Source organism: Cyprinodon variegatus, unplaced genomic scaffold, assembly GCF_000732505.1.
Source record: "Cyprinodon variegatus isolate N-32 unplaced genomic scaffold, C_variegatus-1.0 Scaffold466, whole genome shotgun sequence".
Taxonomy (NCBI): Eukaryota; Metazoa; Chordata; class Actinopteri; order Cyprinodontiformes; family Cyprinodontidae; genus Cyprinodon; species Cyprinodon variegatus.
The window spans coordinates 664,535-677,552 of NW_015150919.1; the positions used below are offsets into that span (position 1 = coordinate 664,535).

A 13,018-nucleotide genomic window follows, 5' to 3' on the forward strand; every position below is an offset into this window, starting at 1 on the left:
GTACCCGGAGAGAACCCACGCATGCTCAGGGAGAACATTCAAACTCCATGCAGAAAGACCTCAGAAGAAATTGAACCCAGAACCTTCTTGCTACAACACAGCAGTGCTACCCACTGTGCCACTGAGCAGCCCAGGAACTTGAGGTGTTATACCTCTTTCTCATTCACCATTGTTGGCTGCCTTATCCAGCTACTTCCACTGCTTAACAGCTTTAAATCCATCCACAGATACGTCTGTTGTTGTTTTTTCTACACATGCGGGTCTCATTGGGGACACAATTTCAGACAGTCAAGTGAACAGCCACAAAAAATAAATAAAACGTAGCTGAAAAAAAAAAAATTGGAATCTAGCATCAAGACAAGCAGTGGTGAACGTGGCCAAAAGAAACAAGCTTAGGTGGTTTTGGCTTCCTGATTCGGATGTCCTGAGGAAGCCTTCCTTTGGAGATTCTCAATTCACATCTCACATGGGAAACAAACAGAAGCCGGGAGTGTTGCATTGAAGATGGATATCTAAGTTTCCCTCCTGGATTTGTAACCACGCCAACCGGACCTCTTACAAGCTGCTGGTTGGTTACTAAGACGATAGACAGTGAATCACATCAGGCTTTAAGTTCTGTAAACAGACCTAACGGAGAACAGAAAAAATAGAATTCAAGCACATAAATAGTGGGATGGCTTATTCATCTATATTCAGTTAAATTAAATGTTATTTTTGATTCAGTACTTTATTAGTTGTGTGATGAAAGTGTGAAATGAAAGTTATGACAGAAAACTAAAGTTCTGTAATGGCGTCAACAAAGTAGAGAAATGCTCCAACCAATGCTAATGGTTAAAGCATTCACAACGGCTCAGGGAAGCCGAAGGGTTTCATGTTGGGTCATTGATTTATTCATAACGGTCTCTAATATTAATAGAAACGTCTTATTGGCTATTAATTCCCCAGCTTGTTACCCTTACTGCACCCTGTACTTAAAGTTTCAGGTGAAGATGACCCATCCCTCCTCACTCAGAATCGATTATTGATGCACTTACAACCTCCACCGTGTCTGCGCCTATTGACCTCTTTCAGAGGTATGAGTGATGGAGCAGTGTAAAGACCAGGGAGGATAAAATATTTATCTCGTTGACATTATTTGAGGTCTGACTCATGCACAGCCAGTGACTGTTGTGATATTAATTCTTGCTCTGTTTATTTGCTGTCTGCTAACAGGAGCACAGACGATGATGACAGCTCTTATGATTTGCAGGGCTGATGGATTTGTCGCCGTGTCGTGGAGATAAATGGGACCGTGGTTAGTCAGCCAATAAACCGCGTGTTTTTATTTGCACCCCTGCTTTCATCAGAGGCCTTTCAGTGCAGCCATGTTAAACAGAGTGACAAAAGCTTAGGATTGATTCTTCAGTGACAGTTATGTGTCCATCATCAGGGAGGTGATTATTGGTTATCGGATGGGGTCATTTTTGTGACCTTGATGCACCTTTTAGAAGCTGTTGGGTTTATTTTAAAGTAAATCACTTTTAGCTTTTGCTATCCTACACACAGCATACAGATAGTAGCACAATATGACACAGTTATCTTTTGTAACATTTCAGACATCAAGCACTGATTGAATGCAATATCTTTTTAGCTGTATAGATACTTTAACTCCTGTAGATTAATACAACGTTTGATCTGGATTCAAAGATGCATTACGCCGTTTTCTAAGAAAACTGCCACCTGTGGCCAAAAAGCAAAACTGCAGCCCTCTTCTGGTTGTTTTTATAGCTCTCACTAATCAGCTTCTGATTATCGACAAAATGCATCTTGAATAAAACGTTTTGATTGTTTACTAGACTGGAGCCATTTACAGGGTTTTCACGGTTCATTAGAAATCATTAAAAGTCATTGAATAATTATTTTTTAAATTAAGCCTGAATTGGCATTAACATTCATTAAATGTGATTATTTTGGCATTTAAAATGCTTTATTTAAAAAAAAATGTTTATAAAAACTATTTCTTAAATGATATATAATATGCAAATATATTGCGATATATTTGCGAGGAACTGCTTCCGGCTGATCGTCAAGCCGTATGTTCGGAGAGTTATAGGTACTTGTCGCATTAAAAATATTTTTAAGAGCATTAAAAGAGCATTAAAAAGCATTAAATTGGAGTTGCTCATTCCTGTATAAACCCTGATTTAACATGGACGCGTTTGATGTCACATCTGCCGAACAGCCCGGGAACTTCCGACCTGAAGTAAATTCAGGAAACCAGGCTACAGGCTTATTGATACATCAGTACTGAACTACTGAGGTCTGCTCATTAAATTACGTTTTAGTCGTAAAGATTTAAATAAAGTTATTTGAACAATATTTTCAGTTTAAAAAATGGGACAAACTCTAAAGCTTACAGAAGTGGTGATGATTGAAAACTGTACATAGACATATTATGGATGCTTGGCTCTTGTGGTTGGCATTCTGTGCATCTTTATTCCTTTTCCTTTTTTAAATTCTTATTTTGTTTGCTCTTCTATCCCTGTGATTGTTGCACATCTGCTTTGAGTTTTAGTGTTGGGTTCTGGTCTAACTGGTCTGATTGTTTGATTAAATGGACCTCCACTCAGCCGTTTGATTTGGCTTCAGTTGGCTGACATTTGTTGTGAAGCTGATGGGCTGATGGGCCGTTGGAGAACGGGGTGTTTGTGTCCTGGAGAGGCTGTAAGGTCGCCTGGTTTAAAACTCAGACTGTCACTCTGGGTCCCTGAGCAAGACTCTTTACCTCAGATTGTTCCCCATTTTCTACTTTGCATTGCAGCACAATCTTTAGGGAAGACAAGTTTTCCCAAAAAGGGATTTTTCCTTTAGATTTACGTACAGGCTTTTACTAATGTTATACACTTCATATGCTTTCATGGGTTTCACAATTTAGACAGTTGCCCGTCTGTCTCATGAATTTTTCCCGCTCCACCCATTAGCCCAAGGGTGGTTTCCTCTGTTAGTCCATGTGCCACAAGCTGAATCCCAACCACGGCTGACTGATCTTTAAAAGCTTGGAGTAACGATGTGGTTTGTCATTGCATGTAGAGAATTACAAGTCTGTGGCCAAAATAGGTTGGTTAAAAACATTCTTATACCAAATGCTCTTTTGCTTACAGCATTATGTACAGTGATGGTTGTTTTTATGTATTTCTCCTCTCTGATGTTTTGACTCTGTTTATATAAGCATTACATTATGTCCTTATATGTTAGACATGCCGGTCCCAGATCACAATACACCCTCAGAAAGCTCGTAAAGATGGGAACCTCTTTATGACATTTAAAAAAATATATATAAGTTGACATAATATAAACATAGCTCACTGGTTCTGTTTCCTGAACTTGATCTTAATGTTCACAACCTTTGACAGTTTGTCCTAATGTGGAGCTGTGATTGATGTGGGGTGGGTGGGGTTGACGTTGGTTTTGCAGCGAGGAACTCTTGAATAATTATACATCCCAAACACACTGAGATATTGATGGATCCTTTTCACCATGGTAATTTTTTTTCTTTTGTCTGTGTTTTTAAAATACTGCTTGAGGTTCTTGTTGAACCCTTCATTTGTAAATGCTTTTATTTTTAGTTAAATAGTTCTTGAAACCAAACGTTTACCTCTTTCTATAGTGAATGTGTTCATTTGCAATGATAAATGATAAACTTTAACACATCTTTGTGCATTTTCTGTGTAAGAAACAAAGTTTTTTGATGTACTGAAGTTTATAGTTTTGATTCATTATTGAGATACCAGGTCTGGGGTAAAAACCAAGAAAAAAACTAACCCTGCCATAATTCATGAGGTGGACTGGAGCCTCTGCTCCAACCTGAAAAGGTTGTCCACATTTTTCAGTTTAAAAAAATCACAGCCTCCGACTCAGAGACGAGGACTTTTATCCCAGCTGCTTCACATTTGCCAGGGCCGTCTTAGCAGATCATATTAATTATTGGTTCATTTTTTTTTGTAATTTTTAACAGAAATCTCGTGCGGATAAAATAGAAAAAAAACGTCTAAACAAGAAATGACTAATAGCGCAAAGTCCCTTTGCTTTATGGACATTAAACGCTGATAGATCAAAACGTTTTATCTGCAAAAGAATACGAACTTGCATAAAAATGCTAATTTCTCTTTGTGGCCCAGAAATGTTGTGAAGCTGAAACTAAGATGTTTAAAACTCTGGAATTTCTTTAAAGACAAATGAGGATGCCAAACATATCAGTTTACATAGTTTTTTTTTTTTTTTTTCCCCATCTACTGGTTTTATCAGTTAGTAACAACGATTTACAACTCTGCTCATTCTTTTGTATAAAAGTCCAGCTTTCTAATTACCCATCTTTTCATCATCTCTCCATCCATTCAGGTTGCAGGTTGGAGCAGTGGTCAGCACTGTTGGCAACAAGAAGGTCCCAGATTTGAATATTGGTTGTAGCCCTAGGTATGTGGAGTTTTCTTGTTCTCGTTGTGCATACATGATACACTCCTGGTACTCCAGCTTCCTTTAACAGTCCAGGACCTTCCAGTTTATACCTTCTTGCCTTCTTCTGTAGTCTTTTCCTGTTTCTGTTTCCATATTTGATGCCTGAGTAATATAGCAATATCTGTCATGGATTGTTTAACTTCTGGATATAAGTTTTTATTTTTCTTAATGGGCCTCAAAATGAATAAGATGTTTGGAAAACTACCGAAATTTGACATAAAAAATGTGTAGAAATCTTTTTTTTAATTGAACCACAACAGGTTGATATCTTATAGAACCAATCAGTTCATTTCCCAGCTGGGTTAACCATTCTACGTAAAACTAGAGGGTTAAAATCCTCATTGAGAATTTACAGTTTCCATTCAGAATATAGCTCAGCACAGCCAGAACTCAGTCGTCAGTTGTATTTCAGAACTGCAATGGGTCAGATGTTGATGTAATCCCTCCTTCAGCAGCTGGCGGGTCTGATATCATGCTTCAAAATTAGACTTTGAAAATATTCACAAACGAGCACATTCATACACAAAAACACACACACGCACACAGACGGAGGCAGGCACTTAAGCACAGCGAACAAGGAAGGCTTCTTTCTTTTTCCTTTCTGTTTGAATGAGGAGCTGTGGCTCAGCCGTTGAGTGTCTCCTCTGTGTGCCTGTGAGGTCGACAGCCCAGGGAAGATTAGGAGGAAGCACATCAAATGAATGAAAAGGATAAAAGAAGATGGAGAGGAGAAAGCTGATGGTGCTAGAACCTTGCAGCGTTACACCCGCTTTAAGAGAATTATCTGTGCAGGGTCTGAGAGTGGACAAGAAATGCACACAAATGGTCACATAATGCAGCTTGACTTAAATCTCATTAAAACTCTTTATTAATCTGAACGACTTGATTCATGTTAATTTATGAACTGTTCTTGTTTTCCTCCCTCATCCAGAGGAGCCAACACTTTTTGCATAACTAGTGCAAAGCCTATCTATATAGATATGCTGTCATCTTGCATTCTCACAAAGGCCTTATTTGATCCTGTCACAGATTTTAGGGAGTTTAGAAGCTGTTAACTATTAAAACTGGGTGTGTTAGAACTGGCCGTGGGACCGACTGCAGGGAGTTTGTCATTAACTTGGATGGTTTGCCCGAAAAGCATGGGTGGAGTTATACGTACATAGAAGCTTTTTCATGGAGGCATGCGTCACCATAGCAGGACCACAACACATAACCCTGCTCCCTCCCACTCACTGGTTTCCATATGAACAATTGGCAACGTTCTTAACACAGAAATGATCCAATTTCCTCTTTAAATCCATGCACAAATAAAAAAGTTAATTCTTCTGGAGTCTAAACGTTTTTCCTCCATTACAGAGAAATGCCTAAATCCCTCTTATAACTATTTAACATTACTTAAAAATGCTTTCAGGAAGGAAATTATGTTAAAATAGTTGCTTTTACACTTCCTACAGTAGCTGGCTGATTTATACACACATTGAGCTTTTAATGTATTAAACACCATAATGATAAAAACCTGTTTTAATTCCTCTATAGTTATAGCAAAATTTAAAATCTTATGACAATAACAACACAAACTGTAACTTATGCATCCATTTCGACCTTTTTTTTTTTCTTTTTTTGCCATATAATTATGAAATTCAATGATATTAATGATAATAAAGGTTATTTATAATTCACCTCACACCAGCAGTGTTGTTTTTGACAGTCATCTTAGATTTAGTCTTAGACTTCAGAAGGAAAACTATTATTAGTCTTAGTCACATTTTGGTCATTACTATATGTATGTCAGTTTTAGTTGACTAAAACTTAAAACTGTTTTAGTCTAGTTTAAGTCAGTTTTATGTTGCAATAAAAAGTTAACCTTAACAATTTCGAATAACCACCAGATTCTTTACCAGACTGAGAGCTCTTGCCTAGCTTCTACTATAGCTGGGTATAGAATGCTGCCATGCAGTTCATCATTGCTGTTGGGCAGAAAACTGGTTTATAGAATTCAAATATACTTTTTTATGAATTAATGCCCTACTTTATAAAAAAAGTGTTTCACACTTTTGTGAAAACAGCAGATCTAGTTCAACGCACCATATTGGTTAATATAGCAGACAGACAAGCTTACAAAATGTACAATAAAGCAATGGTTTTAAATATTCAAGGTTTCCATTCAAAAGCAATCCTGATCTACTATGAATTATGCATTAAACATTAATCCAGTGATGTGGTGCAGCTGGTGCATGCTGTTGTCAGTGATGTCTGAAGTTGCAGATGGATCAGTCAGTAGGAAAGGTAAGTTATCTAGTGTTGAGAACTGGATGGTGAATTGAAAGCATGGCAGAATTTTGGTCATCTGTATAACATGAGCTTGAAAATGTTTCTCTGAAGGGATGATGATGAGCTTTTCAGGGAAACATTCGATAGTATTGGAAAAATAGATTGCTAGTACTTTCCTGAGCATGTGTGGGTTGGCTCTTTGTTGTTCCTGGTTGGCTTGCTTTTGGACAGTGAGTTCACATGACTTGAATTTCCGCTCTTGGATGTGTCCAGCTGTTTTCATTTTCCATAGTGTATTATTGTACCGGTGAGCACAGCAAGAGAAGCTGACCAATCTAGTTCTGACAGGGATGGGAAAGGTCCAGAAGGCTGGTTAGCATCAACTTAACTCGCTCATTCACTGATGGAGGAATTGCAGAAAGGAGGTGGATGTCAGATGCCATCATTTCTCAAAGACTTTAAAATGTAATAAGTTGGGTTAATTAAGTTTAATTCTGAAAAGATATTTTATGTATGTGTAAACTCAGGGTTGCCTTTTTGTATCGGATATAAATATGGTGTTTGTTGTTGTGAAGAGAGGATGAGTAGGGCATCATGGAGACTGCCATGTGGTCTGACACAGCAATTCTTAACTTATAGGGTTGTTAGGGGTGACAAGGTCCAGGGTATGACCTCACACACAAGTGAGGACATCAATGTACTGCCTAAGGTTAAAGAAGTCCTGTAAATATAATTTTACCAAGAAGTTAATCAAGAATGCTTTGATTTCTTAACTATCATGACTTATGAAGATGTTGCTCGAAATTAGGTTACAAGATAAATCTGGTTTAAAAATTTGACTTTATTTTTTGCAGAGAGAATGTAGGATGGCTTTAAATGTTTATATAAGTTAATGTTAAGGTTCTTGTTGTGTTTTTTACTGTATAGAGCATTTTATATTTAGAAAAACGGATTGGTTTGAACTGAGGCATACAGCATGTTTTGTTTAACAGATATTATTGATAGTTAAAGTAATTCTATGCTTTTTCTCCTCATGTTTTTCATATCGTTTCTGTTAAATATGAGGTAAACGTTTACTCAGACAAAATGCTGATTGGCCTCATTTGATCATAATTTAGATGAGGACCCGTATCGTCTGTGTTTACATGTGGCACACGTGCAGAAAAACTGTGCGTCAAGCCCTGCGGGCCACAGAGGATGTTGGCTAACTGAACCCATCTGCTGCTTTTGCCAAGCGTAAATCCCGCTAATCAGAAACTTGCAGACTTTTGGACAGAACAAATCTCCCTGTTTCAGTTTCAAAGTTGGCCGAACAAGTTTTAAACAAATCAACCAGTGCAGTGAGATGCTGCTCTCGCTCCCTAAAAGGAAGAGCTTCAGTCTTCATCCTGACTTGACTGTTAATACAACTGGGAGGATGGGTGGGTATCACAAAGCAAAAGGGTTAACTAATCCCTTAATTTATGACGTTATTATGTGTGGTTTAAGCCAGGTTCACGTATGACTCAAAAAATAAGGAAGAAATTAAAAGCACACGCTGCGATCCACATGCTTGCATGGGGCTTGTCAATGCCATTAGCAGACAATATGTGCACACACTCAGACATACTAACAAGCGGCTGTACTGAACAGTGTTGCCGTTAGGCTACAATACATGCACTAGACCCAGCCAAGCGTGAGTGACCTCTTTTAATGCTGTAGGTCTGTTTGGCTCCCTTTCTTGCATCAGATTGTGACGTCTATTGTGCAATATGCACAAAAGAAGGATTAATGTAGCTCCTGGTCTTTCATGAGTGTGCCCATTGTTGTGTGTACGACGTTCACCTTATTTATGCCAAGTTCCTCTCAGACTTAATTTCTAATGATGGTGTGAGAATTATTTATGCATTCCCGTCTGGGAGTCTGCATTAAACTCAACATTACACCCGTAGGTGTAATAAACAGTTGAACCAAAGACATTAAAATGCCATGGTCTGTTAAGCTAGCTGCGCTTTTTTTGGACTGTCTTATCATGTTAAGTCACACTCTCTTATGTAATTTGTTAAATCGACTCTTATCTTTCTTGAAAAAAGGGTCACTTGAAGCCCCCTCACCTCGTTATCTAATCCAGTCTTTTATTTATAGATGTAATGGTTGAGTTTTTTGGGATTGAGTTAATAATCTAAAACTGTGTGAGGGGAAAATCTGTTTTTTCTCCCATGCTTTAGCTGATATTTGTTTTGCATGTTTGGGTGCCGGGTGAGATGCTCAGAGCTGTCAACAGAGGTGTCAAACAACTGGCAAATTTTCTGAGCAATCAATATAAACAGATTATTTAGGAAATGAAGAGAGAATTAGACAGGGTGCTGAAATGTGAACTTTTAGGTTAATCAACTCATAGATCAATATCATTTTTTTTCTTTTTAATGCACTTTAATCGGCGCAGTGGGTAGCACTGCTGCCTTGCAGCAAGAAGGTTCTGGGTTGGATTCCCGCCCCGGGTTCTTACTGCATGGAGTTTGCATGTTCTCCCTGAGCATGCGTGGGTTCTCTCTGGGTACTCCGGCTTCCCTCCACAGTCCAAAAACATGACTGTTAGGTTAATTGAATTCTCTAGATTATCCTTAGGTGTGAGTGTGTGCATGAATGGTTGTTTGTTCAGTTTGTGTTGCCCTGTGATGGACTGGCGATCTGTCCAGGTTGTACACCGCCTCTCACACATTGACAGCTGGAGATAGGCACCAGCATCCCTCGCGACCCCAATTGGGACAAGCGTATCAGATAATGGATGGATGGATGGACTGTAATGGATGTACTTTAATCCACTGATTAACTTCAAGTTAAAATTTGCAATGTTTTTTCCTTCTCCTGTCTTGAAAAGACTCCCAAATATGCATTCAGGGTCAATGAATAAAAGCAATGCTAGCCATTTTGGTTGCTTAGGAAGCCAAACCTTAACTGCAGCCTTTTCGAAACCATCAACAACCTTTTTGGATATTTTGGGTTGGGCAGTTGACCATCTTTGAAATAATTTAATTTCTTTTTTTTTTATACCTTAATTAGTTGCTTTTTTTTAATTGGTTTGGTTTGTTTCAGATTGATTTAGCAAAGTCCACAAAGTTAGCAAGCTGATAACTCTGGAGTTGATTTTCTACTTGGTAACCGGCCTCATGAGACGCCCAGTAGGCTCAGCATTGGAAATCCATTTCATAGTTAGCAGCTTGCTAGCAGCAGGCAGCACTGTAGCTTATCAACTTTTAACCGCTGCATGTTTGCTCTGCAGAAATATTTTACACTATTGACACCAAAGTAAGACCACAGTATAGAATATAGTAAGCCACTGTGACCTTGGATAAAGCTAGCAGCCAACTTGCAGGCAAACGGTGAGTCTGTGGCTGATCAACTTTTAATCACATCTCCGGTGTGTGGAATTATTTTATGTTGGGAACACTGCTAACCAATTAGCAAGGTGTTTACAAAGCTGATATACAAAACTTTTTGAAGCTCTGTCATATAACGTATAACTTATTCTGACATATTCGTTCATCTCGGATTGACGTTTTGAAGCATATTTAAAGATGTTAGAAACATAGTGTCACATCCATGTAACTTAAAGTGTTGATCTACCAAAACTAACATTAACACTCATAGGGGATATTTTATAAGACATCAATTAGTCCAGTATATGTATTTCAGATCTTTCATCAGAATAACTTATTGAATAAAATAGGTTAATGTAGTTCCTTTCTATATTTTTACACACTTGTTGTATAACCCTCAAGAAATGGGTCAAGAAATATTTGTTACTGTGAAGTTTGTCAGACATTTATTGGATGTTTTTTCATATCCATTTTTGTTTTAATGTACTGGCAACCTGAAAAACCAAATGGCATCATGCTACCAACACTGTGCTTTACTGTTCGTGCATTTGTACTGTTATTTAAAAAAAACATCACCATTGTGAACAAATAGGTTAAGCCTCGTCTTGTCTGACCGGAATGCATTTCTGCAGAGGCTTTTTGGCATGTCAGAGTAAGCAGAAAAATGTTTTAGCTTTTAAACAGGGCTTAAGTTTGATCATTTCCAGGGTTTATTTTGAACAGCCGAACCAAATTCCCTTAATCTGAAGGTTTCTTGTGTAGATTAGATTGATAAGCTTGTGGATACTATTGATTCTTCCAGAGGGACAATGATAAAGGAAAAAAATAAAATAATAGAAACTGACCCTGAATTGGATAAACTATTGGATAGACTAACATGACCCTTGGCCTTCCAAAAGCCCTAATCACAACCCTAATACAAAATCAAGAAGCTTTATTGTCACTATAAAAGATACATATAAGGTGTGGCTGAGTTAGGCCTAAAAGTTGGGTCTGTGACTGAGAGCAGGCAAACATTGGCAAACCTGACCACTTCTGCTAAGAATGATGGTTAAACTATTATAAACTTGTTTATTCATTCATTATATTTCTGGCTGATTCGCTCAGTGATAATTTGCCAAATATTTGTAGTTGAATGCTCTATATGTTTAATCATGACCCTTTTAAGTTAAGAGTAAAGAAAATATGAATTCAAAGTGTTAAATTAAATTCAAGTTTATTATTGTTATTTTAGAACTGTGATTATTTTGTGGGAAAACCATAAAACTAGCAGTCATGCACTTTATGATTGCAGGTAAAGCCTCTCACTGTGATTTAGTTGCGTTAGCAACAACCTCAAACTGGCTGAGTTTCTATTTTTGTTGTTTTGCTATTAGAAAGCTCCTGTTGCATCAGAGCTGCATTTGTGTCACATTTTGACAGCAGAAGGTGCAGCTTTGATCACATGTGCTTCGGTGGCAGAAAGGTTTTTCTCTGAATCATTTATTGCTAGAAAAGTCTTTATTAACCAGGCTGAATTTGCTGAGCATGTGTGCCTGCGTCCATCACTCAGCAACCAGCATTTAAAGCTATAAGTTATGGGCCACTGAACCGCTATTTTTGGAGGCACTTTATGGTAATTCGCCAAAGATACCTTTGCAGCAGAGTCTTTGCTTTGAGTGAGTCATTCTCCTCTCTCATAAACTTTCCCTGTTATGTGACTCCCATACTTATCCTTTGCAAAAAAATATAATGTTTCGACAGCAAGCAGCCGTTAAAAAAACCCATCAGCTGTCAAATCAACTGCATAATGATGCTGAAGTCTGCTGAGGCTTGTTGTAGTCATATAACCACCTCTACAGCATCGACTGGCTTGTCAGTTTGACCTGTGACAGTTTGTCACATCCACTATTGATTTTCAGAGACTCAAACACCAAATAAACCAGATGTGTGTGTAAGCTAAACAGCCTTTACTCTAACTCTATTAAAAAAACTCTTGAGCAGGGAATAATTGGCACTTTGACAAGGAGGTTTCCTGTAGAGGTCATGTTTAATTAAAGGAATGTTTACACCTTCTATCTGCCTCCGTCATTCATCAGTAATTGGAGCTGGATGTTGCTCTGTATTGAACTGTACAATGCATCTGCAGGCTTGGCAATAGTCAGCAAGTCACTATCCCTTAAACCATTTTATTTTGAATTTTTTGCATTTCTGAAATGTGTTGTATGGTCTTTCCTTCATCATTTGGATATTTTTTGAATTTCTTGCACCACCTGTAAATAGTTTCTCCTTCCTTGTTAATTTCAAATAAAAGAAAAAGGAGATAAAGCGATGGTAAAATAAAATGGCCACACAGCTGACATTGCTTCACCTCCATGCAGTGCCTTTCTGCTACCACAAGGTAGCAATACCATACACAAGTGTTTGCTAGCCTTTAGTAAATGGCATTCAATGAGAGCTTTTACTGTCTGGCAAAAAGCTGCAAACTGACTGTTGGGCTTAATGGGGGAGTCAAAGGAAGACTCTGACATTTTAATCTTAATTTTCCTCTGAAAGCAGAAACAGTTCTGAAAACACAAAGTCTGAATTATTTTATTAGAGACAATTACACAACAGCTAAACAATATTCATAACAACAGGACTTCTGCTCTTTCACTTTACCCTAACCCTTCTGTTGCCTTTTGGTCAGAATGACCCTTTTCCCAGTTTTAAAAACTGGAAAAGTGTCCATATAATCTATAATACTCTCATTTTAATAAAGATTTATATGCATAAATCAAGCGGAACACTACTGCTCCACTTGTGAAAGCAAAATCTGTTGGGCTCTCTTTTTGGCATCAATACAATTATTCTTATTGCCACATTTTCAGACAGGACACTTAAAAAAAAAAAAAAAAAAAAAAAAAAAAAAAAAA

At 37.8% G+C, this 13,018-nt stretch overlaps 1 protein-coding gene across 1 annotated transcript in view; it reads left to right on the forward strand.

Annotated features, from left to right (window-relative positions):
* LOC107094144 (olfactory receptor 2A12-like) overlaps positions 1-13,018 on the forward strand; it is a 67,635-nt gene that overhangs the window by 47,733 nt on the left and 6,884 nt on the right. The window contains exon 5 of the mRNA XM_015389582.1: positions 4,378-4,452. Coding sequence (XP_015245068.1) covers positions 4,378-4,452 — 75 coding nt within the window. The remainder of the gene's footprint in view (positions 1-4,377; positions 4,453-13,018) is intronic.